The sequence below is a fragment of the Scyliorhinus canicula genome, chromosome 18 (genome assembly GCF_902713615.1).
Source record: "Scyliorhinus canicula chromosome 18, sScyCan1.1, whole genome shotgun sequence".
Lineage (NCBI taxonomy): Eukaryota > Metazoa > Chordata > Chondrichthyes > Carcharhiniformes > Scyliorhinidae > Scyliorhinus > Scyliorhinus canicula.
Window position 1 is genome coordinate 129,153,178 of NC_052163.1, and position 22,809 is coordinate 129,175,986.

At 48.6% G+C, this 22,809-nt stretch overlaps 1 protein-coding gene across 4 annotated transcripts in view; it reads left to right on the plus strand.

Annotated features, from left to right (window-relative positions):
- The window catches only part of cbarpb (CACN subunit beta associated regulatory protein b), a 240,877-nt gene extending 219,272 nt beyond the window's left edge, over positions 1 to 21,605 (plus strand). For all 4 annotated transcript variants that reach the window (XM_038777460.1, XM_038777462.1, XM_038777458.1 and 1 more), the window contains one exon: positions 19,212 to 21,605. In XM_038777460.1, coding sequence (XP_038633388.1) covers positions 19,212 to 20,481 — 1,270 coding nt within the window. In that variant the 3' untranslated portion in view covers positions 20,482 to 21,605. The remainder of the gene's footprint in view (positions 1 to 19,211) is intronic.
- Positions 21,606 to 22,809: the final 1,204 nt, after the last annotated feature.

A 22,809-nucleotide genomic window follows, 5' to 3' on the forward strand; every position in this document is an offset into this window, starting at 1 on the left:
GGGGGGGGGGGGAGCTGGGAGAGGAGATAAACTGGGGAGTATTGAGTGAGGCGCTACAACGGGTAAATGCAACTTCCTTGTGCGCAAGAATGAAGTTCAAGGTCGTACACAGGGAACACATAACACAGGCAAGAGAGTGGGTTCATTTAGGAGGGGTAGACAAGTGTGAGAAGTGTGGGCGGGGAACAGAGAACCACTTACAGAAGTTCTGGGGCTGTGGAAAGTTGGAGAGATTCCGGGGGGCGGGGGGGGGGGGGGGGGGGGGGGGGGTATTCGCAGCGCTAACGAGGGGAGTGGGGGAGGAGGTGGAGCTGGACCCTTTGGTGGCGATATTTGGGATATCGGAGAAGCTGGCTGATGGAGAGGAGGAAAACCGATGTTGTGGCCTTCGCCTCTCTGATTGCCCAGCGAAGAATTCTGTTGGAGTGGCGGTCAGCAATGCCACCGGGGGTAGCAGTCTGGCTGGGGGAGCAATGCCACTGGGGGTAGAGGCCTGGCTGGGTGAGCAATTCCCCCGGGGGTAGCAGCCTGGCTGATGAGCAATGCCACCGGGGGTAGCAGTGTGGCTGGGGGAGCAATGCCACCTGGGGTAGCAGCCTGGCTGGGGGAGCAATGCCACTGGGGGTAGCAGCCTGGCTGGGTGAGCAATGCCACCGGGGGTAGCGGCCTGGCTGGGGGAGCAATGCCACCGGGGGTAGCAGTCTGGCTGGGGGAGCAATGCCACTGGGGGTAGCAGCCTGGCTGAGGGGAGCAATGCCACTGGGGGTAGCAGCCTGGCTGGGGGAGAAATGCCACTGGGGTAGCAGTCTGGCTGGGGGAGCAATGCCACCGGGGGTAGCGGCCTGGCTGGGTGAGCAATGCCACCGGGGGTAGCGGCCTGGCTGGGGGAGCAATGCCACTGGGGGTAGCGGCCTGGCTGGGGGAGCAATGCCACTGGGGGTAGCAGTGTGGCTGGGGGAGCAATGCCACCGGGGGTAGCAGCCTGGCTGGGGGAGCAATGCCACTGGGGGTAGAGGCCTGGCTGGGGGGAGCAATGCCACTGGGGGTAGCAGTCTGGCTGGGTGAGCAATGCCACCGGGGGTAGCGGTCTGGCTGGGGGAGCAATGCCACTGGGGGTAGCGGCCTGGCTGGGGGAGCAATGCCACTGGGGGTAGCAGCCTGGCTGGGGGAGCAATGCCACTGGGGGTAGCAGCCTGGCTGGGGGAGCAATGCCACCGGGGGTAGCAGCCTGGCTGGGGGGAGCAATGCCACCGGGGGTAGCAGTCTGGCTGGGGGAGCAATGCCACTGGGGGTAGCAGTCTGGCTGGGGGAGCAATGCCACCGGGGGTAGCAGTCTGGCTGGGGGAGCAATGCCACCGGGGGTAGCGGCCTGGCTGGGGGAGCAATGCCACTGGGGGTAGCGGCCTGGCTGGGGGAGCAATGCCACTGGGGGTAGAGGCCTGGCTGGGGGGAGCAATGCCACTGGGGGTAGCGGCCTGGCTGGGTGAGCAATGCCACCGGGGGTAGCGGCCTGGCTGGGGGAGCAATGCCACTGGGGGTAGCGGCCTGGCTGGGGGGAGCAATGCCACTGGGGGTAGCAGTCTGGCTGGGTGAGCAATGCCACTGGGGGTAGCAGTCTGGCTGGGTGAGCAATGCCACTGGGGGTAGCAGTCTGGCTGGGTGAGCAATGCCACTGGGGGTAGAGGCCTGGCTGGGGGGAGCAATGCCACTGGGGGTAGTGGCCTGGCTGGGGGAGCAATGCCACTGGGGGTAGAGGCCTGGCTGGGGGGAGCAATGCCACTGGGGGTAGCAGTGTGGCTGGGGGAGCAATGCCACTGGGGGTAGCAGTGTGGCTGGGGGAGCAATGCCACCGGGGGTAGCAGCCTGGCTGGGGGAGCAATGCCACTGGGGGTAGAAGCCTGGCTGGGGGAGCAATGCCACTGGGGGTAGAGGCCTGGCTGGGGGGAGCAATGCCACTGGGGGTAGCAGTCTGGCTGGGTGATCAATGCCACCGGGGGTAGCGGTCTGGCTGGGGGAGCAATGCCACTGGGGGTAGCGGCCTGGCTGGGGAGCAATGCCACTGGGGGTAGAGGCCTGGCTGGGGGAGCAATGCCACTGGGGGTAGCGGCCTGGCTGGGGGAGCAATGCCACTGGGGGTAGCAGTCTGGCTGGGTGAGCAATGCCATTGGGGGTAGCAGCCTGGCTGGGGGGAGCAATGCCACTGGGGGTAGCAGTCTGGCTGGGTGAGCAATGCCACTGGGGGTAGCGGCCTGGCTGGGGGGAGCAATGCCACTGGGGGTAGCGGCCTGGCTGGGTGAGCAATGCCACCGGGGGTAGCAGTCTGGCTGGGTGAGCAATGCCACTGGGGGTAGAGGCCTGGCTGGGGGGAGCAATGCCACTGGGGGTAGTGGCCTGGCTGGGGGAGCAATGCCACTGGGGGTAGAGGCCTGGCTGGGGGGAGCAATGCCACTGGGGGTAGCAGCCTGGCTGGGGGAGCAATGCCACTTGGGGTAGCGGCCTGGCTGGGGGAGCAATGCCACTGGGGGTAGCAGTGTGGCTGGGGGAGCAATGCCACCGGGGGTAGCAGTCTGGCTGGGGGAGCAATGCCACCGGGGGTAGCAGTCTGGCTGGGGGAGCAATGCCACTGGGGGTAGCAGTGTGGCTGGGGGAGCAATGCCACCGGGGGTAGCAGCCTGGCTGGGGGAGCAATGCCACTGGGGGTAGCAGCCTGGCTGGGGGGAGCAATGCCACCGGGGGTAGCGGCCTGGCTGGGGGAGCAATGCCACTGGGGGTAGCAGCCTGGCTGGGGGAGCAATGCCACCGGGGGTAGCAGCCTGGCTGGGGGAGCAATGCCACTGGGGGTAGCAGCCTGGCTGGGGGAGCAATGCCACTGGGGGTAGCGGCCTGGCTGGGGGAGCAATGCCACTGGGGGTAGCGGCCTGGCTGGGGGAGCAATGCCACTGGGGGTAGCGGCCTGGCTGGGTGAGCAATGCCACCGGGGGTAGCAGTCTGGCTGGGTGAGCAATGCCACTGGGGGTAGCAGCCTGGCTGGGGGGAGCAATGCCACTGGGGGTAGCGGCCTGGCTGGGTGAGCAATGCCACCGGGGGTAGCGGCCTGGCTGGGGGAGCAATGCCACCGGGGGTAGCAGCCTGGCTGGGGGGAGCAATGCCACTGGGGGTAGCGGCCTGGCTGGGTGAGCAATGCCACTGGGGGTAGAGGCCTGGCTGGGGGGAGCAATGCCACCGGGGGAAGCGGCCTGGCTGGGTGAGCAATGCCACCGGGGGTAGCAGTCTGGCTGGGTGAGCAATGCCACTGGGGGTAGCAGTCTGGCTGGGTGAGCAATGCCACTGGGGGTAGCGGCCTGGCTGGGGGAGCAATGCCACCGGGTGTAGCAGTCTGGCTGGGTGAGCAATGCCACTGGGGGTAGCAGTCTGGCTGGGTGAGCAATGCCACCGGGGGAAGCGGCCTGGCTGGGTGAGCAATGCCACCGGGGGTAGCAGTCTGGCTGGGTGAGCAATGCCACTGGGGGTAGCAGTCTGGCTGGGTGAGCAATGCCACTGGGGGTAGAGGCCTGGCTGGGTGAGCAATGCCACTGGGGGTAGAGGCCTGGCTGGGGGAGCAATGCCACTGGGGGTAGAGGCCTGGCTGGGGGAGCAATGCCACCGGGGGAAGCGGCCTGGCTGGGGGAGCAATGCCACTGGGGGTAGCGGCCTGGCTGGGGGAGCAATGCCACCGGGGGTAGCAGTCTGGCTGGGGGAGCAATGCCACTGGGGGTAGCGGCCTGGCTGGGGGGAGCAATGCCACTGGGGGTAGCGGCCTGGCTGGGTGAGCAATGCCACTGGGGGTAGAGGCCTGGCTGGGGTGAGCAATGCCACTGGGGGTAGAGGCCTGGCTGGGTGAGCAATGCCACTGGGGGTAGAGGCCTGGCTGGGGGAGCAATGCCACTGGGGGTAGAGGCCTGGCTGGGGGGAGCAATGCCACTGGGGGTAGAGGCCTGGCTGGGGGGAATTATATGACTTTCTTCAGCTGGAAAAGATCAAATACGAGTTGAGGGGTTCAGCGGAGGATTTTGAGCCGAGGTGGGGATGTTCGTGACCGTGTTTGAGGAGTTGTTCATCGCAGGGGGTGAGGGGGGAGGGCGGAAAAGGAAAAACATTTGTAAAAAACTGCATAGTTGTCTTTTGGGAACTTTATTTCCCGAATTGTTTATGTGTTGTAATTTTTCATATACGTTTGGAACAAAATACCTAAAAAATATATACTGTATATATATTTTGGGTAGATTTTAAGTGATGGACCTGCCAATGGTGGGAGGGGTACACAAACATTAGAGGTGTCAGGTTTGCTGTAGCTTTGTAACTGAGTCATGGCATTAGTACCCCAAGTCCTGGTTTCCCAGCCAATCTGAGCAGGTGGACGTGATCCTGAACCTTCCGGCTTCACTATTCAAATGGACCCTGCCAGGAGTCAGATTGGCTCCATGTTACAATTGTCAGAACACAGGCAACACTGATAGAGCCACAATGTGGGAAAGCTAACCCCCCACCCACCTCCTTCCCCCCCCCCCCCCCCCCCCCCCCCCCCCCCCCCCCCCCCCAACCACCACACCGGCCACCACAGTCCAATTCTCTGACACATTCCTGGAGGTCATGATGTGGACGTTTTAGGGTCAGAATAGAGATACTAGGAAGATGCCTGCCACGGAAAGAAAGCAGGCATGGCTGGATGTGGGTGAAGAGTTGAGCTGCAAGAACGTGGTCCCTTGCTCATGGATACGTGGCTGAAAAAGGTTCACCAGGGTGAGTACCATGCCACAATAACCTCTCACTGACTTAATGAAGCATCCCCTGTACACTGCTCCTCAGAGTAACACAACTCGCCGCTCCACCCTTCATCTCTCACCATCGACTCATCTCGTCACATCCACATCTGAACAACAACCACAGACGCTCACCCCGGCTTATTTCCATCCCTCACAGTCACCTCCATAAATGCTGCCCCTCCATTATCTCATCACAATCCATATCTCACACTCACTACTGTGCTTTCTCATCTTTCAGGGCAAGAGAGGGCAGAACTCCAGGGAGTAGCAGAGACCTGTGGGTGAGACTGCCAGTCATAATCATTCTGATTGCTGTGGAGGATCACACACTAAAAATTAGCAGAGTGGCAGAGAACGTGGCCATTGGAGATGGAGAGATGGCGTCTCACATATACCTGGTGACACAATTAAATATCACAAAGCCAAATGGGACACTCACTCATCTTTTTTGGTGTCACCCATAACTGAAATATGATCATCCACACAGTGACTACATTGAGCCCTTTCCCTTTGTCAGTTCTAATTCATGTCTTTCATCAGGAGTAACGTCGGAGAAGGCCAGGGAGTTCCCAGATGAGGTCACACACGCTGAGACAGCACCGACACACAATTCACAGCCACACGCCACAAGCCCAGATACATACCACACAGTGGGGCCTATACGCCAGTTTGCTGGTTTCTCATATGGTGAGCCACACAGTGCAAGAGAGCAAGGCAGGTGTTGGAGACGGAGAAAGCAGAGGAGAATGCACATCAGAAAGTGCACAAGCCACAAGCTCTGCTCAACTGGAAGCAGTTGTCCTCCACTGGACTGCCCTCGACTGGAGCCACAGCAGAGAATATGCGAGGCTCTGTCAACATTTCCAGGGAACTCTGCATGAACGGAGAAAATTGGAGGGGTTTGTCTCCAACATGAGTGTGGTGAAATCTCGGGTCGTGGCACTGATGTCCGCCTCCACGGAAAGAGAGCCCAGCTGGCAGGGCAGGCAACTGAGTATATGTTGGTGCTCACCAATGTCCTGCACCCTCAGTCCCCAGTTTAAATAGTTTGCAGTAAAGCCCCAGCTTAGCCATTCAGTGCTCTCCAGCTCTTAGTTTGCATGATGTGCAGGTCAACCATGAGACAGAAGGTGGCAAACGGGCACATGGAAGTGAGGATACTGCTCAAAATGCTGCAACACCTCCCAACTTTCCCGCTACTCCATTTCAGACAGCCCAGGAAACCCGTGCAATGGCAGCTAAAGCCAGAATGCAGATTTAAATCATCAATATTTACATATTTAATTTGCAGACCCACCTGCCCCATGCAAGATTTACACTGGTCAAATCCAAAGAACAACCGGTTCGTATTGGGTGCTGTGGTGGTATGATTTGCATAGCTGTCTGCCATTGGTGCAGAACACTGGCTTACCATTGGCCCTGGTCAGTCATGTGCCTCTCAACCGATTGGTTGAGACCAGTCATGTGACGGCTCCCCGACTGGACGAGAGGCTGAGTTAACCCCGCCTCCAGAGCGAGATATGAATACCCAGAACGCCCGATGGTCGTCCATTTACTGTAGTCGACCGCAGGGCTAACTTCTAGCTTATTAAAGCCTAACTTTTGTACAGCAACTCGTCTCGCGTTCGATTGATGGTTCATCAGGTGCTCAACAAGCCGGCAAACGTTCGCTCTTTAAGCCCTGCACATCGAAACTACCCCTCAGTTTCATCTCATTGTTCTGATGACTGATTCCTGGGATGACGGGTCTGACGTACGAGGAGTGATTGAATGGGTTAGGATTGTACTTGCTGTAGTTCAGAAGAATGAGGGGGGAATCTCATAGAAACCTACAAAATTCTAACGGGACTGGACAGGTTAGATGCAGGAAGGATATTCCCAATGGTGGGTGTGTCCAGAACCAGGGGCCACAATCTGAGGACACGGGATAAATCATTTAAGACAGAGATGAGAAATTTCTTCACCAGGAGAGTGGTGAGCCTGTGGAATTCACTACCACAGGACGTAGTTGAGGCCAGAACATTGCATTTTTTCAAGAAGCAGTTAGATATTGCACTTAGAGCGAAAGGGATCAAAGGATATGGAGGGAAGGCGGGATCAAGCCATTGTGTTGAATAATCAGCCATGATCATAATGAATGGCAGAGCAGGCACGAAGGGCTGAATGGCCTCCTCCTGCTCCTTTTATTTTTGTTTCAATGTTTCCATATTTCCATTGTCCCTTCAACTTGACTGACTATGTCCAAACCAAGGAGCAGTTATCAGCCTCCCCCTAAATCCTACCAAGGCCCCCCAATTTATGATCAAATATTGTGAACGGCAGGGCAGCACGGTGGCGCAGTGGTTAGCACTGCTGCCTCACGAGGTCCCAGCTTCGATCCCGGCTCTGAGTCACTGTCCGTGTGCAGTTTGCCCATTCTCCCCGTGTCTGCGTGGGTTTCGCCCCCACAACCCAAAGGTGTGCAGGGCACGTGGATTGGCCACGCTAAATTGCCCCTTAACTGGAAAAAAAATGAATTGGGTACACTAAATTTATAGAAAAAAAAATTGTGAATGGCACATGTTGGCCAAGTCCTCTGACGCTTAGGGGGAACAGAACCTCAATAACACTCGCTAAGGCTGTGCTCACAAACTCACTGCATTAACATGGGTATACGGTGTACCTTAAGGTGAATGGGATTCAGAAGGAGCTGTGTCACGATCAATGAACTGGCTTCATTTTTCCGAATGTCTTATTAAAAGGACTGAGTGATGACAAGCAGCTGGAAAGGTGGCACATTTTCTATTTTGGACCCAGTGAAGCATCAAGTGAACATTGCTAAAATCTCCTCACAGTGACCCTTAATTCCTCCCGCAGGGAAGTGGCAGGTGGGATACTACTCATTTAGCGAATATGTCAATCAATTATTAGAACCGCCCCAGTATACACTGGGGTAAAACTCCCCCCCCCCAATATCCTACATGGCTTCAATGCAACTGAATGTTTTGTGGGGTATGTAAGTGGCAGACATGTGATTTTTCCCAATTTACACCACATCCCAGGATGAAAATCTGTCGGCTTGTTTCGAGATTTATTTATTTTCAGGTAGAATGTATGGATTAGCATTCCCCAGGGCAGAGCGACCGACAACAGGCACACATGTCAGTTAATTGGCTATAAGGTCAACGTGACCCACATTGATCTAGTTGGTGAAAAGTTATGTTGAGTAAACAGACCTCAGCAACAAAGTCACCCCCTTGAACAAAGCTCTGCTTGAACTCTGCAAATCCATCAAATCTATCTCGTTGTCACTTTTATACAGCTGTGTCACAAAGGGAGTACTCGTTAGGAATCTCGAGCTGAACTGGGATGTTCTATGTGGATATTAGTGTGTTTGGAGTCTATCAAATTTCAGATGCGAACTTGTGTTACAATTATACAACAATCCCAGGGATACAGAGGACTGGCAGTTTCTGCCATGTTTTATAACCTTGTGGAAAAGTCCAATCTGAAAACAAAAATCCTCTAATTGACCTCACGATATGCTGAAGAGAAATGAACTTCTGACTGGCTTTGAGACATGTCTGGTTACAGCGCCTAGAGACTACAAAATTCAAAAATGTGTCTCCACCTGAACAGCATCATATGGTTTAATACTCTCATCCTCTCCTGATGAAGCAGACTGTCCTCCATTGCATCATGCCCAAGAGTCGTTCCAGAGAAATAAATAAAAATGTCACCCTGTTTGTGTGGCCAAGATTTAAATTTACTAAGTCCTGAAAAAAAACAGCAAAAATAAGCACACTGCACTGCAATGCAAATTCAACTCCTGTCACACTTTGTGAATGGAAAACTCTAGTTCGGGACGTGTTTCTCATTGTGAAAGCCGGAGACTGCCAAAAAAATTCCATGGTTTTGTTTACGTTCTTTTTTAACCATTTGCTGAAACCGAGTGAGAGTTATAACTAAAATCTAAAAGAGGGACTGAAATTTTGAAGCATAAATTAGACCTGCAAATCCATATTCATCCTTCAAACGCAACTCAAAAGAAAAATATACAGTTGAAAATACTTCACACTGTAACTTTTCCTTTAATTAATAACTCAACGATTTGCAAAGGATTCTGCTCTTCATGTACTTTTAATAGGTGCTTTCTGCATAATAATGAAAATAGTTACTTGAATATGTGCGTATAAATTGAATGTGTGTACATATAATATAAAATATTTTAAAGTTATATACAGATCTAGTAGTATGTCAGCCACTGGAAGTGGCTGCTTTCTGACCAGATGTTGTGGATTGAATTCAGTGAGTTGGGAGAGACATTCACCAAATCTTGGCTGGATCGTTAGCATCCTAAACCATGGCCTTAGAAGGCTAAGGAAATTTATGCCGTTGGTTATGCTGTGAATAAACTTCTTGTTAGCAGAATCTATGATACCACTGATCGGTGCGACAACAATAACACTACAGTCCTCCCCACTTCCTCATGGTAAAAATCTCCAGCGGGGAGATGGTGGAGAAAACTTGTCAGCCAAAAATAATGTCGGCAGGTTGCACTGGTGCCATAGTGAGAATTGTCCCTCCAAATTCTCCTGTCTCACTCTAATGCAATGTGATTTGAGTTCCACACACTCATTTTCTTCCACTGTAACTTATTCATGCTTCTTTGCCACTGTCCACTGTTATTGCTGATTACCAGCCACGTTGCCCAGGCATTTAAGTGCATAAACTCAAATCAGAAATGATAGTAGCATATTACAAGAACTCTGTTAGTTTTACACCTTGCCAAAATCTGCCTACATATCTGTTCCTCTGTCTCCCGCTGGCTGTTGGGAGGCCTGTAGTAAACCCCCAACATTGTGACTGCACCCTTCCTATTCCTGAGCTCTACCCATATTGCCTCGCTGCATGAGCCCTCTGAGGTGTCCTCCCGCAGTACAGCTGTGATATTCTCTTTAGCCAGTCGTCCAACTCCCCCACCTCTTTTACATCCCCGTCTATCCCGCCTGAAACATCTGTATCCTGGAACATTTAGCTGCCAATCCTGACCCTCCCTTAACCAAGTCTCTGTAATGGCAACAACATCATAGTTCCAAGTCCTAATCCGAGCTCTAAATTCATCTGCCTTACCTGTTACACTCCTCACATTGAAACAAACGCACTTCAGTCCACCAAACCCTCTTTGATCAGCAACCACCTCCGGCCTGCTCTTCCTCGGAGTCCTGCTCCCTACTCTCTCCTTCCCTTACAGTTAATTCACCTTTATTTTGGTTCCCACCCCCCTGCCAAACTAGTTTAAATCCTCCTGAGTGACACTAGCAAACCTCCTGGCCAGAATATTTAAACCCCTCCAGTTTAGATGCAACCCATCCTTCTTGTACAGGTCCCACCTGCCCCGGAAGAGATGGTCCAGAAATCTGAAACCCTACCTCTTACACCACCAGTTTAGCTGCACTATCCTCCTATTTCTAGCCTCACTGGAACATATCACTGGGAGTAATCCTGAGATTACAACCCTAGAGGTCCTGTCTTTTAACTTTCTAACTCCCTAAACTGCTGCTGCAGGACCTCGTCACTCTTTCTACCTATGTTGTTAGTACCAATATGTATCACAACCTCTGGCTGTTCACCTTCTCCTCTCAGAATGCTTTCTGCCTGTTCAGAGACATCCTGGACCCTGGCATCAGGGAGGCAACATACCATACTGGAGTCTTGTTCACATCCACAGACGCGCCTATTTGTGCTCCTTACCATAGAGTCCCCTATGACTTTTGCATTTGTGCTCTTTGTCCCTCCCTCTTAACAATAGAGCCAGCTGTGGTGCCACTGCTCTGGCTGCTGCTGCTGTTTATCCCCCTGATAGGCCATCCCCCCCCAACAGTATCCAAAACAGTATACTTGTTCGAGAGGGGGTGACCACAGGAGATTCCTGCACTGACTGCCTGCCCCTTCTAGCGGTCACCCACTATCTGCCTGCACCTTGGGTGCCACAACATCACTAAAACTCCTGTCTATGTTGCTTTCCGCCACCTTCATTCTCCTAAGTGCATCCACCTGCTGCTCCAACCTATCCATGCGGTCTGTGAGGAGCTGCAATTGGGTGCACTTCCTGCAGATGTAGTCGTCAGAGATGCTGGAACCATCACGGATCTCCCACATTTCACAAGTGCAGCATTTAACCCCATTGACCGACATTTCTATCACCAATCAAATTATTTTTAAAAATGTATTGAACTCTTACCTTCACTTATCGCTGCAGATACCCATGGTAGGTCTTTATATCACTTACCTTCCCAGGGTGCTCTCTGGATCTCTCCCTGTAGATTAACAGTTACAAAGCAAGAAGAAAGAAAACAAAACAAAAAGGTAAAAAGCACCTCCTCCCACTCTGCACCGAATTACCACACCGCTCCAAATGACCAACTTTCAGTCCCACTCTGGCTGCCTCACTAAGGCTGTCTCCCACTTCACGTGCGCAAAGCGCAAAGGCTGATTTTAACTTCCCCTATATTGACTGGGACTCACTTAGTGCTAGGGGCGTGGATGGGGCAGAGTTTGTAAGAAGCATCCAGGAGGGCTTCTTGAAACAGTGTGTAGATAGTCCAACTAGGCTAGGGGCCATACTGGACCTGGTATTGGAGAATGAGCCCAGCCAGGTGGTCGATGTTTCAGTAGGGGAGCAGTTCAGGAACAGTGACCACAATTCAGTAAGTTTTAAGGGACTGATGGCTAAAGATAAGTGTAGTCCTCAGGTGAAGGTGCTAAACTGGGGTAAGGCTAATTACAACAATATTAGACGGGAACTGAAAAATGTAGATTGGGGGCAGATGTTTTGAGATGTTTCAACATCTGGCATGTTGAAAGCTTTCAAATGTAAGTTGAAAGGAATTCAGAACCGGCCACATTCTTGTACGGATGAAGGATAAGTATGGCAAGTTTCGGGAACCTTGGATGACGAGAGATATTGTGAGTCGAGTCAAAAAGAAAAAGGAAGCATTTGTCAAGACCAGGAGGGTGGGAACACACGAAGCAAGTGTGGAATACAAGGAAAGTAGAGAGAAACGTAAGCAAGGAGTCCAGAGGGCTAAAAGGGGTCACAAAAAGTGATTGGCCAGCAGGATTAAGGAAAATCCCAAGGCTTTTTATACATACATAAAGAGCAAGAGGGTAGCCAGAGAGAGAGTTCGCCCACTCAAGGATAGGGGAGGGAATCTATGCATGGAGCCGGAGGTAATGGGAGGTAATGTATTAAATGAGTATTTTGCGACAGTATTCACCAGAGACAAGAACTTGGTGGATGATGAGTCTGGGGAAGGGTGTGTAGATAGTTTGGGTCATGTTGAGATTAAAAAGGAAGAGGTATTGGGGGTCTTGAAAAGCATTAAGGTAGACATGTCCCTAGGGCCTGATGGGATCTACCCCAGAATACTATGAGAGGCAAGGGAGGAAATTGCTGGGGCATTGAGATAAATCTTTGTGTCCTCACTGGCTACAAGGGAGGTCCCAGAGGACTGGAGAATAGCCAATGTTGTTCCTTTGTTTAAGAAGGCTAGCAAGGATTATCCAGGTAATTACAGGCCGGTGAGCCTTACGTCAGTGGTAGGGAAATTATTTGAGAGGATTCTTTGAGACTGAATTTACTCCCACTTGGAAATAAATGGATGTATTAGCGAGAGGCAACATGGTTTTGTGAAGGGGAGGTCGTGTCTCACTAACTTGATCGAGTTTTTCGAGGAAGTGACAAAGAGGATTGACGAAGGTAGGACGGTGGATGTTGTCGACATGGACTTCAGTAAAGCCTTTGACAAGGTCCCTCAAGGCAGACTGGTACAGAAGATGAAGTTGCACGGGCTCAGAGGTGAGCTGACAAGATAGATACAGAACTGGCTCGGTCATAGAGGACAGAGGGTCGCAGTAGAAGGGTACTTTTCTGATTGGAGGGCTGTGACTAGTGGTGTTCCGCAGGGATCAGTGCTGGGACCTTTGCTGTTTGTAGCATATATAAATGATTTGGAGGAAAATGTAACTGGTTTAATTAGTAAGTTTGCGGACGACACAAAGGTTGGTGGAATTGCAGATATCGATGAGGACCGTCAGAGGATAGATCATAGAATCTACAGTGTAGAAGAAGGCCATTCGGCCCAGCGAATCAGCACCGCACTTTAGCCCACACCTCCAACCTATCCCCGTAAACCAGTAACCCCATCTAACCTAAGGGCAATTTATCATGGCCAATCCACCTAATCTGCACATCTTTGGACTGTGGGAGGAAACCAGTGCACCCAGTGGAAACCCACGCAGACATGGAGAGAACGTGCAGACTCCGCACAGTCTCAGCTGGAGACTTGGGCGGAGAGATGGCAGATGGAATTTGATCTGGACAAATGTGAGGTAATGGATTTTTGAAGGTCTCGTACAGTAATATGCAGTAAATTACAGAACCCTTAAGAGTATTGATTGGCAGAGAGATCTGGGTATGTAGGTTCACAGGTCACTGAAAGTGGCCACACAGGTGGAGAAGGTAGTCAAGAAGGTATACGGCATGCTTGTCTTCATCAGCCGGGGCATTGAGTATAAAAATTGGCAGGTCATGCTGCAGCTTTATGGAACCTTAGTTTGGCCACACTTGGAGTATAGTGTTCAATTCTGGTCACCACACTACCAGAAGGATGTGGAGGCTTTGGAGAGGGTACAGAAAAGATTTACCAGGATGTTGCCTGGTATGGAGGGCATTAGCTATGAGGAGATGTTGGAGAAACTCGGTTTGTTCTCACTGGAACGACGGAGATTGAGGGGCGACTTGATAGAGGTCTACAAAATTATGAGGGCAGAGACAGAGTGGATAGTCAGAAGCTGTTTCCCAGGGTGGAGAGTCAATTACTAGGGGACATAGGTTTAAGGTGCGAGGGGCAAGGTTTAGAGTAGATGTACATAGAACATAGAACATAGAACACTACAGCGCAGTACGGGCCCTTCGGCCCTCGATGTTGCGCCGACCTGTGAAACCATCTGAACCCTATCTGACCTACACTATTCCATTTTCATCCATATGTCTATCCAGTGACCACTTAAATGCCCTTAAAGTTGGCGAGTCTACTACTATTGCAGGCAGGGCGTTCCACACCCCTACTACTCTCTGAGTAAAGAAACTGCCTCTGACATCTGTTGTACGAGGCAAGTTTTTCACACAGAGGGTGGTGGGAGCCTGGAACTCGCTGCCGGAGGAGGTGGTGGAAGCAGAAACTATGGTGATTTTCAAAGAAAAATAAATTTAGAGTACCTGATTTATTTTTTCCAATTAAGGGGCAATTTAGCGTGGCCAATCCACCTACCCTGCACATCTGTGTTGTGGGGGCAAAACCCACGCAAACACGGGGGGAATGTGCAAACTGCACATGAACAGTGACCCAGAGCCTGGATCGATCCTGGGACCTCGCCGCCGTGAGACTGCAGTGCCAACCACTGTGCCACCGTGCTGCCCTCCGATGGTGACTTTTAATGGGCGTCTTGACAAATACATGAACATGATGGGAATAGAGGGATACGGACCCCAGAAGGGTAGGGGATTTTGGTTCGGATGAGCAGCTTGGCCAGTACTGGCTTGGAGGGCCGAAGGACCTGTTCCTGTGCTGCAATTTTCTTTGTTCTTTGTTCTTAGTTATTGATGATTGCTACTAATTTTATCCTACTCACCATTATTGTGCTGTTTTGTGCTAATCATCCAATTAGAATCAGCCCTCAGCCACCATAGGAGACTCTCCAAGCTTTCATTGCTTTGTGATTTACATTTTAGTACACGCTCACGAATATAGTGGGAGGACACAGATTTGTAGCATAAAAGCCAACATTGGTTAGTTGGGCCGAATGTTCCATTTCTGTTTGGATTTTTGAGTTCCTCCAAAAGTAAAAGCTTGTATGAATTAAACCAGCTCTGCTTTCACCTTCTTAGAATCAGCTTCTCCACTTACACATTCCTGTCTGCCCCAGTTAATGCTGAAGCTTTTGTTGGCAAATTTCCCTTACAATTTAGTTTGGTGGATTGACCATGCTAAATTGCCCCTTAGTGTCAAACGGTAGGCAGGTTAGATCGGGTAACGGTGATCGGGCGGGGGAGTGGGCCTAGGTAGGGTGCTCTTTCAGAGGGTCAGTGCAGACTCGATGCGCCGAATGGTCTCCTTCTACTCTGTAGCAATTCTGTGCTTCCATGACTCTCGTTCTAAATTGTTGGGGGAGGTTTTAATAGACCATTCACTTCCCCATAACTGAGGAGGCTAGGTTACTGGACCCGTAATCCAGAGATCCAGGTTTATGCCACATTTAACGTTGAAATTTGAAGTCAGGAATAAAAAACCTTGACTTAAAAAGTCTGATGATGACCATGAAATCATTGCTAATTGTTGTAAAATCCAATTGTAAAATTATTGTGCTGTTTCATGCTGATCAACCAATTAGAATCAGCCCCCAGCCACCGTAGGAGACTCTCCAAGCTTCCTGATTCACAAATTTCATTTGGGGAAGGAAATCTGCCACCTTACCTGGTCTGGCCTACATGTGACTCCAGACCCACAGCAATGTGGTTGACTGTTAAAGGGAGCCTATCATGCCAAGGGCCATTAGGGGTGAGCAGTAAATGCCAGACAGGCCAGTGATGGCCATACTCCATGAAATAATTCAATAACTGATCTGGTTATGATAATGCAGGGCAGGGAGAGGACCTGCGAACTGGGAGAGCGAGGGGGGTGAGGGGGAGGGGGTGAGTGGGAGGTTCCCTCCCAGCCGCCTTGGCTAAGTTGGGAGGTGAGGTGGGGGCAGAAAGCAGGAGGGGGGCAGGAAGGGAGGGGGAGACGGGGGGCTGCACTCAAAATGGTGCTCCAATCTATGAGAGCCATTCCTGCTGGGGAGATCAGCTCGGCAGGAGAAATTCTCTCGAAGCACAGCCTCAGCTGGGAGAAATTCCACGAGGCCAAAAAACCCAGCAAAGTGCCGTTGTGTAGCGGGGAGATGCAACCGCCAATCAGCACCCGCCAAACAGGACCAAAAGGAGTTAGTTTTATGTCCACTGAAACGTGGTGTTGGGACTCTTATTTTACCCAGAAATAAGAATCGGTCGCCCAGTTGGTGGGAGGTGACAGAAATACAACTTTATTGTTAATTACTCACAGACATACACTTGAATAAAAACTGAATAAAAACTTAGAAACAAAATAGCAAACAACACATAAAAAAGATAAGCACAAGGCAAAAAGCATAAGCACAAAATAATCACTCAGGTAGCTGATTGAAAAATTCAGGAACAAAGGACCTCGCCCACGAGGATCTATTTTTAAGGGAATTCTTATCTGTGGTTTAACCCCTTATTTACTCTCATTGGCTTCTGATTCTCAGCTGAGACCTCCTGGTTTGTTCAAATAAATGTCTGTTACTTAGAACAAAGAAAAGTACAGCACAGGAACAGGCCCTTCAGCCTTCCAAGCCAGTGCCGTCCATGCTGCCCGTCTAAACTAAAATCTTCTACATTTCCGGGGTCCGTGTCCCTCTATTCCCATCCTATTCATGTATTTCTCAAGGTGCCCCTTAATTGTCACTCTGGCAGCGAGTTCCAGGCACCCACTACCGTCTGTGTAAAAAAACTTGCCTCATACATCCCCTCTAAACATTGCTCCTTGCACCTTAGCCTATGCCCCCAAGTAATTGACCCCTCTACCCTGGGAAAAAGTTTCTGCCTATCCACTCTTACTATGCCCCTCATAATTTTGTAGACAAAATTAGAGGATAACTTGTTAATCAAACATTGGACATTACTTCATACTGACTGGTGCCTATCAAAACTAGCTTAGCTTATGCATGCACAGTCTTAGGAAAAGTACTGGATATACTTTCTCACACCTGCCATGTTTCACAGCTTGGCAGGGGGCTTAAGAATTGATTAGTTGATTAGACAGCGAACAATTCATTCTCAGTACTGAATACAATGGAATACAATGGTTAATTCATTATATGAGAAAATGACTGGGTTCCCTCAGTCAAGACACTATTAATATTTTGCTTCTTAGCTATATGCACTCAACTAGCACCTATATGAATAAAAATATTAATACAACCATATCCTATCATCTGCCAACTCACTCAATTTATCCAGTTCCCTTCAAAGATCATTGCACCAAGTCCCCCTAGCTCTGTATATTCTTTAAAGCTGCCCTGTTAAGACTATATTGTTTTTCTCTATACCTTCTGCCAAAATGCATCAACTCACATTTCTCTCTTTTTAAATTCCATTTGCCACATGTCTGCCCGTTCTGCTAGTTTATTCTTGTAGTCAATTAATTTCATCCTCACTGCCTGCAACTCTTCCAAGTTGGGTATGATTGGAGAATTTTGAACTTGAACTCTGTATTCCAATGTACAAATCATCTATACTTATTTTAAAAAAGCAGAGATGCTTGGGGGCATTATCTACTATTCTCCAGCCTGAAAAATTTACCTAGTCTTGCCACTTTCTGACCTTAAGCCATTGTTTTATCCAAGCTGACACTGACCTTCCTATTCCAAGCGCCAACATTTTGTTGAGCCATGAATCTCTTTACATTCCAGTGGTTTTGGCCACACCTCAACCGTGAACCAAATGGAGAAAATATTTTAGCTAGAATTTTATGACAGCTTTACTGTATGCTCCGAAACTTCATTCGATTTCGACAATGTAAAGGGCGGCACAATGGTTAGCACTGTGGCTTCACAGCGCCAGGGTCCCAGGTTCGATTCCCGGCTTGGGTCACTGCCTGTGCGGAGTCTGCACCTTCTCCCCGTGTCTGCGTGGGTTTCCTCCGGGTGCTCCGGTTTCCTCCCACAAGTCCCGAAAGACGTGCTGTTAGGTCATTTGGACATTCTGAATTCTCCCCCCATGTACTCGAACAGGCGCCGGAATGTGGCGACTAGGGGATTTTCACAGTAACTTCTTTGCAGTGTTAATGTAAGCCTATGTGTGACAATAAAGATTATTATTATAAAGCTCCCTTTGGGAGGCCGGGGGTGGGGGTTGGTGAGATGCAGGGGGAGGGCCCGTTCAATCGAGTGGAATGGCACGGGACAGAGATTCTGCACACCTTCCCAGTTCCACATGGTCACTGATGGTAGTGCTGAGTCTGAAGGCAGGTGGCCTATGATTGGTTGGCAGCACTCAAAGGCAGAATCCTTTTCTTGAAGGCCCCATTAACCTGATGGCAGACAACAAACAATTTACAACTTAAATTCCATCAGGGATCCCAAAAATGGCCACAAGGTGGCCTCAGGCCCTGCAGCTGGTGTACAGGCCTGTTGCCATGCCATTAAATTCAGCCCAACGCCTGTGTGAAACTGTTTCCAAACCTTGACTTGTAACTTGTCTGGAAATTATGTTTAAGTTGAAAATTAACCATTGCAGCCTGAAGCTAAAGTGTTTGAGCATTCAAAGCTAAAGTTACACATGGAGTGCCTGTTGCCGGAACTGGGCCACATTAGCATAATGCTGCAAGGATTATTTCTGATCTGAAGATCACAAATGAGTATATTCAAGTGGGAAGTATAAATGCCTCCCCACGCTTTCCCTTCTAATGAGGCTTGTGGAAGTTTCCACTGAGCCTGTGCAGGAGGCAGAATGCAAACAATCAACCTCCCTTCCCACTGACTTGTTGCTATGGAGCAAACATATTCCCATGATGCTCTTTGCTAACTTTAGTTAATTTTATCGTCATTGCCAGTTCAACTGCAAATGCTCTGCATTTCCAATTCCAGGCCCAGAACAGAGTCTGTCAGACAGGGAAAGAGATTATTATTACAAAAACAATGTGTGAGCAACAAGGGCGATGGTTTCAAATACACACTGGCTGGTAACAGAGCAGTTAAGGTGCTTCTTCCCATCCCAATGGCAACGGTTTAAACCCTGAATCTTAGTTCAGTCAGACAAGCATTGTAAGATGTTCTTTCCATTTCTCGGCTGAACATCCCAAGCTAATGGAGCTTTCCACCTGACATTGCATCAACTACAGGACTCACTCTCTTGTCAGTGACAGAAGGAACACACTTGGTCACAGAGAAGGTAGCGCCCACCATTCCTGGCTTATTATCATTTTTTTTTTTGACTAAGGTGAAGCTGCCGTGTTCTTTTTGTGGATGGACATCACGGTTTCGGGGCTATGGAAAGAGGCCTCATCTTTTGGAAAGAGTTTTTATTACAAATCTCTGATTAGGAATTGGGAGGCAGGAAACAAATTTTTTTGACGGCTCAGGACTGAACTTGAGTCAACCAGCTGGTCGACCAAACCAATCTGGCTCCTGATGGTAGGAAGAGAACAGTAGTATTGTCACAAACCAAGCTGTGTTGAAGTTAAGTTTTGTAAATGCTGTTGCTGCTGTGTCCCACATTTTCCTGAGATCAGCTTGGTTTTTTTTCAGGTTAGATACGGCAGAGAATCTGCCGAACGGGAGTGAGAGTGCTGAGAGGAGAGAGAGCTCAGATCAGCAGAGGATCTACCAAGATATCTGGAACCTTCGAGCTTCTCTCGAGCTTTACATATCCTCAGACCAGAGCAGCAATGACAAGGATTCGGTGCGGAGCGACGGGGAGAGCGTTTGCTCAGCGGGCGGCATGGCCAGTGCCCTTTCCCAGGACACAGCCGATGAAGCTGAGGATCTGGAAGAGAAAAGTGTGAGCAAGCGAATGAAGCAGGAGAGTGTGGAATCGGAGTGTGGCAGCGACAGCGAGACGAACACAAGGAAGCTGCTCCAGATGGACAGTGGCTACGCATCAATTGAGGCTCCCAGCAGGTTACAGGAAGAAAGAAGTGAAAGTGGAACAAAGGACACAACCGCCTCAGAGAAAAGAAGGTTCTTCACAAGTTCTGGGCGCAAAGGCACTGTCTTTGAAAGTTATGATGCAAAAACCTTGAGCGAAGAGGTGGAGGAAGAAGGGGCAGTAGGTGGTGAACCAGAACATCCCATTGGCTGGCTACCATATGGCCAAATGTTTGTAACTAGAGACTATGTACATAGGCGGGATTACAGTATTGATGAGAAGACAGATGCCTTATTCAATGAATTCCTCCGGCATGACCCCCAGTTTGATGATTCGCCGCTCAAGTCTAAACACAGGTCTCGTATCCATCTACGGAAGCAATGGCAGAGGACCAAACAATACAGTGACCCAGGAACCCGGTACCCATCTCCACTGGAACGGCACCGAACCCCTCTCCGCCGAGGGGACAGTGTGAATTATCCACTTGACCATCGATACCAGAGCACCTTGCCACGCATTGTCAGCGCCACAGATGAAGAACCAACTGACAGTGGCCAGGAACACATCAAATCACCAACGTCCAAACACTCAGAGGCAGAACCCTCAGGCTCCCAACACATCCGTGTTGGCACCGAAGACAAAATCCAGATCATTGAGGAAGAGGCGGCTGAGCAAGGAAATGCCCTTGACCAAACTGAACAACCAGACCAAACAGACTTCCCGCAGTCCTTAGGTCAAGTCAGCGACTTTGCAGAGACCAATAGCTCCACAAACTTTTCGTATGGGCCTCAGATGATAGGGGCAGACCCTATAGACAAATTAACTATTAGCATTGAAGACAGGCTGTATACCAACCTTAAGAAAACAAAAGAAAGTGGTGATTATATAGTAGCTGTCACACAAGCTTCACCGGACCACAGCCCTGTTTAGCCTTTTTGTTTGTGGAAGAAGGGTTATTCACAATTTAGATTTTTTGTAAAACTCTTGCGTTGATGGTAGTCTTCACTATGAGACACTCTGGATGAACACACAAAGAATGTTTGCTGCTATGATACACAACATGCTTCATGTTTCTTTCCATCAAAGAATGTTTAGATGTCTTTGGAACTTTAATCTCTTGTACACACAAATGTTTTATTAGAACAAAATAGCTTGCTTTTTTTTTTAAAGAATGAAAGAATAGTACTGGTGACCTGAGGAAGCTTTAGATTTGAATTGTTTGGCTGTTATTTTGTTTCTGTATTTCGAAATACTCTTAAATGGTTTTTTTAATAGAAAAGAAAAACAAATCATCCCTTGATGAATAGCTTTGTATACCTGAAGCTTCCTGTTCTGAGAGTTGGCTGCATTGCTAGATTTGCATGTGTACTTTTCATTCTTAAGAATATCATTAAAGAATATCCTCTATAATTGCAATTCTACATTATAATATTATCATTAGTGTAAGTAACTTCGATTTTTTGAAGCCTTTTCAAATTTTTATAAAATATAATTTTCTTCCCCCTCGTCTTTTGATTTCTGTGGAGTTAAGTTGTAATCATCGTTCTGTGTCATGGTTTGTGAATTAGAAAACTAATTCCTAAAAGCATTAAACAAGATGTGCGCATTTTGTCAAATGTAAAAGTGTCTGCTGTAGTTTTATTGTTAAACACAAACAATGCTATTTTGTATTCAAATATGGGCTAGGCGCAATAACTTTTTTTTTCTTATTTCAATTTAATTCTTATAGAAATCTTCTTATTTCCAAAGGCTTTTACAAGATTGGTTCACCACCAATCACTTTGCACTGACAGTTCAGACAAGGTGGCTAATACAATGCCAGGAACTAGGTATCGATGTTATGTCTTTAGGCTACATTCACAATTACTGATTATATAAAATAGTTTTATAAAATATGTATGTGTTATTATATGAGTCACAAAGAACTTTTTACAAAGTCATTTTCCTGTTTTTATTTTTTATTGATCTTTACTGTAAAAACTAGCCTGAACAGCCATTTCATTGGGTTTCTTCTGCTTTCCATATTAATATAAATAAATTCTTTTCCCATTCAAGACAAAGACTTTTTGGTGTGACTTGATTGTAACTTCTGTTGTTTTCAGAAGAAGTATGGTTGGGGTTGGGGCCTAAGTTCCTGCCGATAACAAACTCTCTGATAGCAGTCTCCGATGACACACAACACAAATAGCTCAACCGATGAGTAAAATCTGCCATTTTCTGTCTGACCACCACATCCTGAAGGTCCCCCAGCTGAACAAAAGTGTCACCTCACTGGGTTTGTCTATCGTACCCTTTGCTGAAAGTTCTAAGCAGCGTTTGCGATCTTGCTAATTTTTCAGACTGCCTAATCCAATCTTATTCAGCATTTCAAAGTCCATATCAGAAGATTTATTCTGGCCCAACTGATATCAGTTAGCTTTCTTTCGTTACTAAGAAGATTTGGTCACAATGCAGAATGGAATTGATCGTGAGGCCTTTCATTGATTCATCACCAAAGTGAAGACTTTGTCTCTTTCCTGGAAAGTGCACCCATTTGCAATTACCACCTGATCCTTCCATTACTGCACCCGCTCCAAGTGGGTCTCAATCAAGGTCCAGAATAAAAACAGTCAAGCTACTCCGTCTCTACTGTCCTTTAGAAAGAACTACCTTGTTCTAACTTTAAGAACTTGAATAATTGGTGAACATTCAGGCAACAAAGAGTCATGTCATATGTTTCAGTGCATCTAATGAGGTGTAAAATTCATTAGCATCGGGGGATGCTAGTGACACTGTTTCACACTATCTGCTTTGTCTTTTGTTGTAAAATAACATCTTTTAAACATGCTTTTTCATTCCAATATTTCATATCCCTATTGCTTTACTTGGTTTAACTTATATCAATCAACTTGTATAATTTATAAAACAGAGGCATTAGCCATTTAAAATAAATGGTGTAATACCTTTCTAAACAGAGAAACAATATTACATAAAAGTGCTTCATGTTCATCAATGAATATAGCCAATAGTCATTTCTAAACTTACGTTTCTGCTTTTATACTCATCTTTAATATTTACAATTATACACAAATTATCAATGTAATTGACTCTTAGGTCACCAAATTCTGCACACCAAAGAATGATTTGAAAAATAAATGGTGTAAACTTCAGTGTTGGAACCTTGATTAATCACTCTCCCACTGTTTTTGTTCTTAATTCTCCATTGGACCATTTGCTTAAGGTGTGTGTCCCGCATCATAAAATCAGCAGTTTAATATT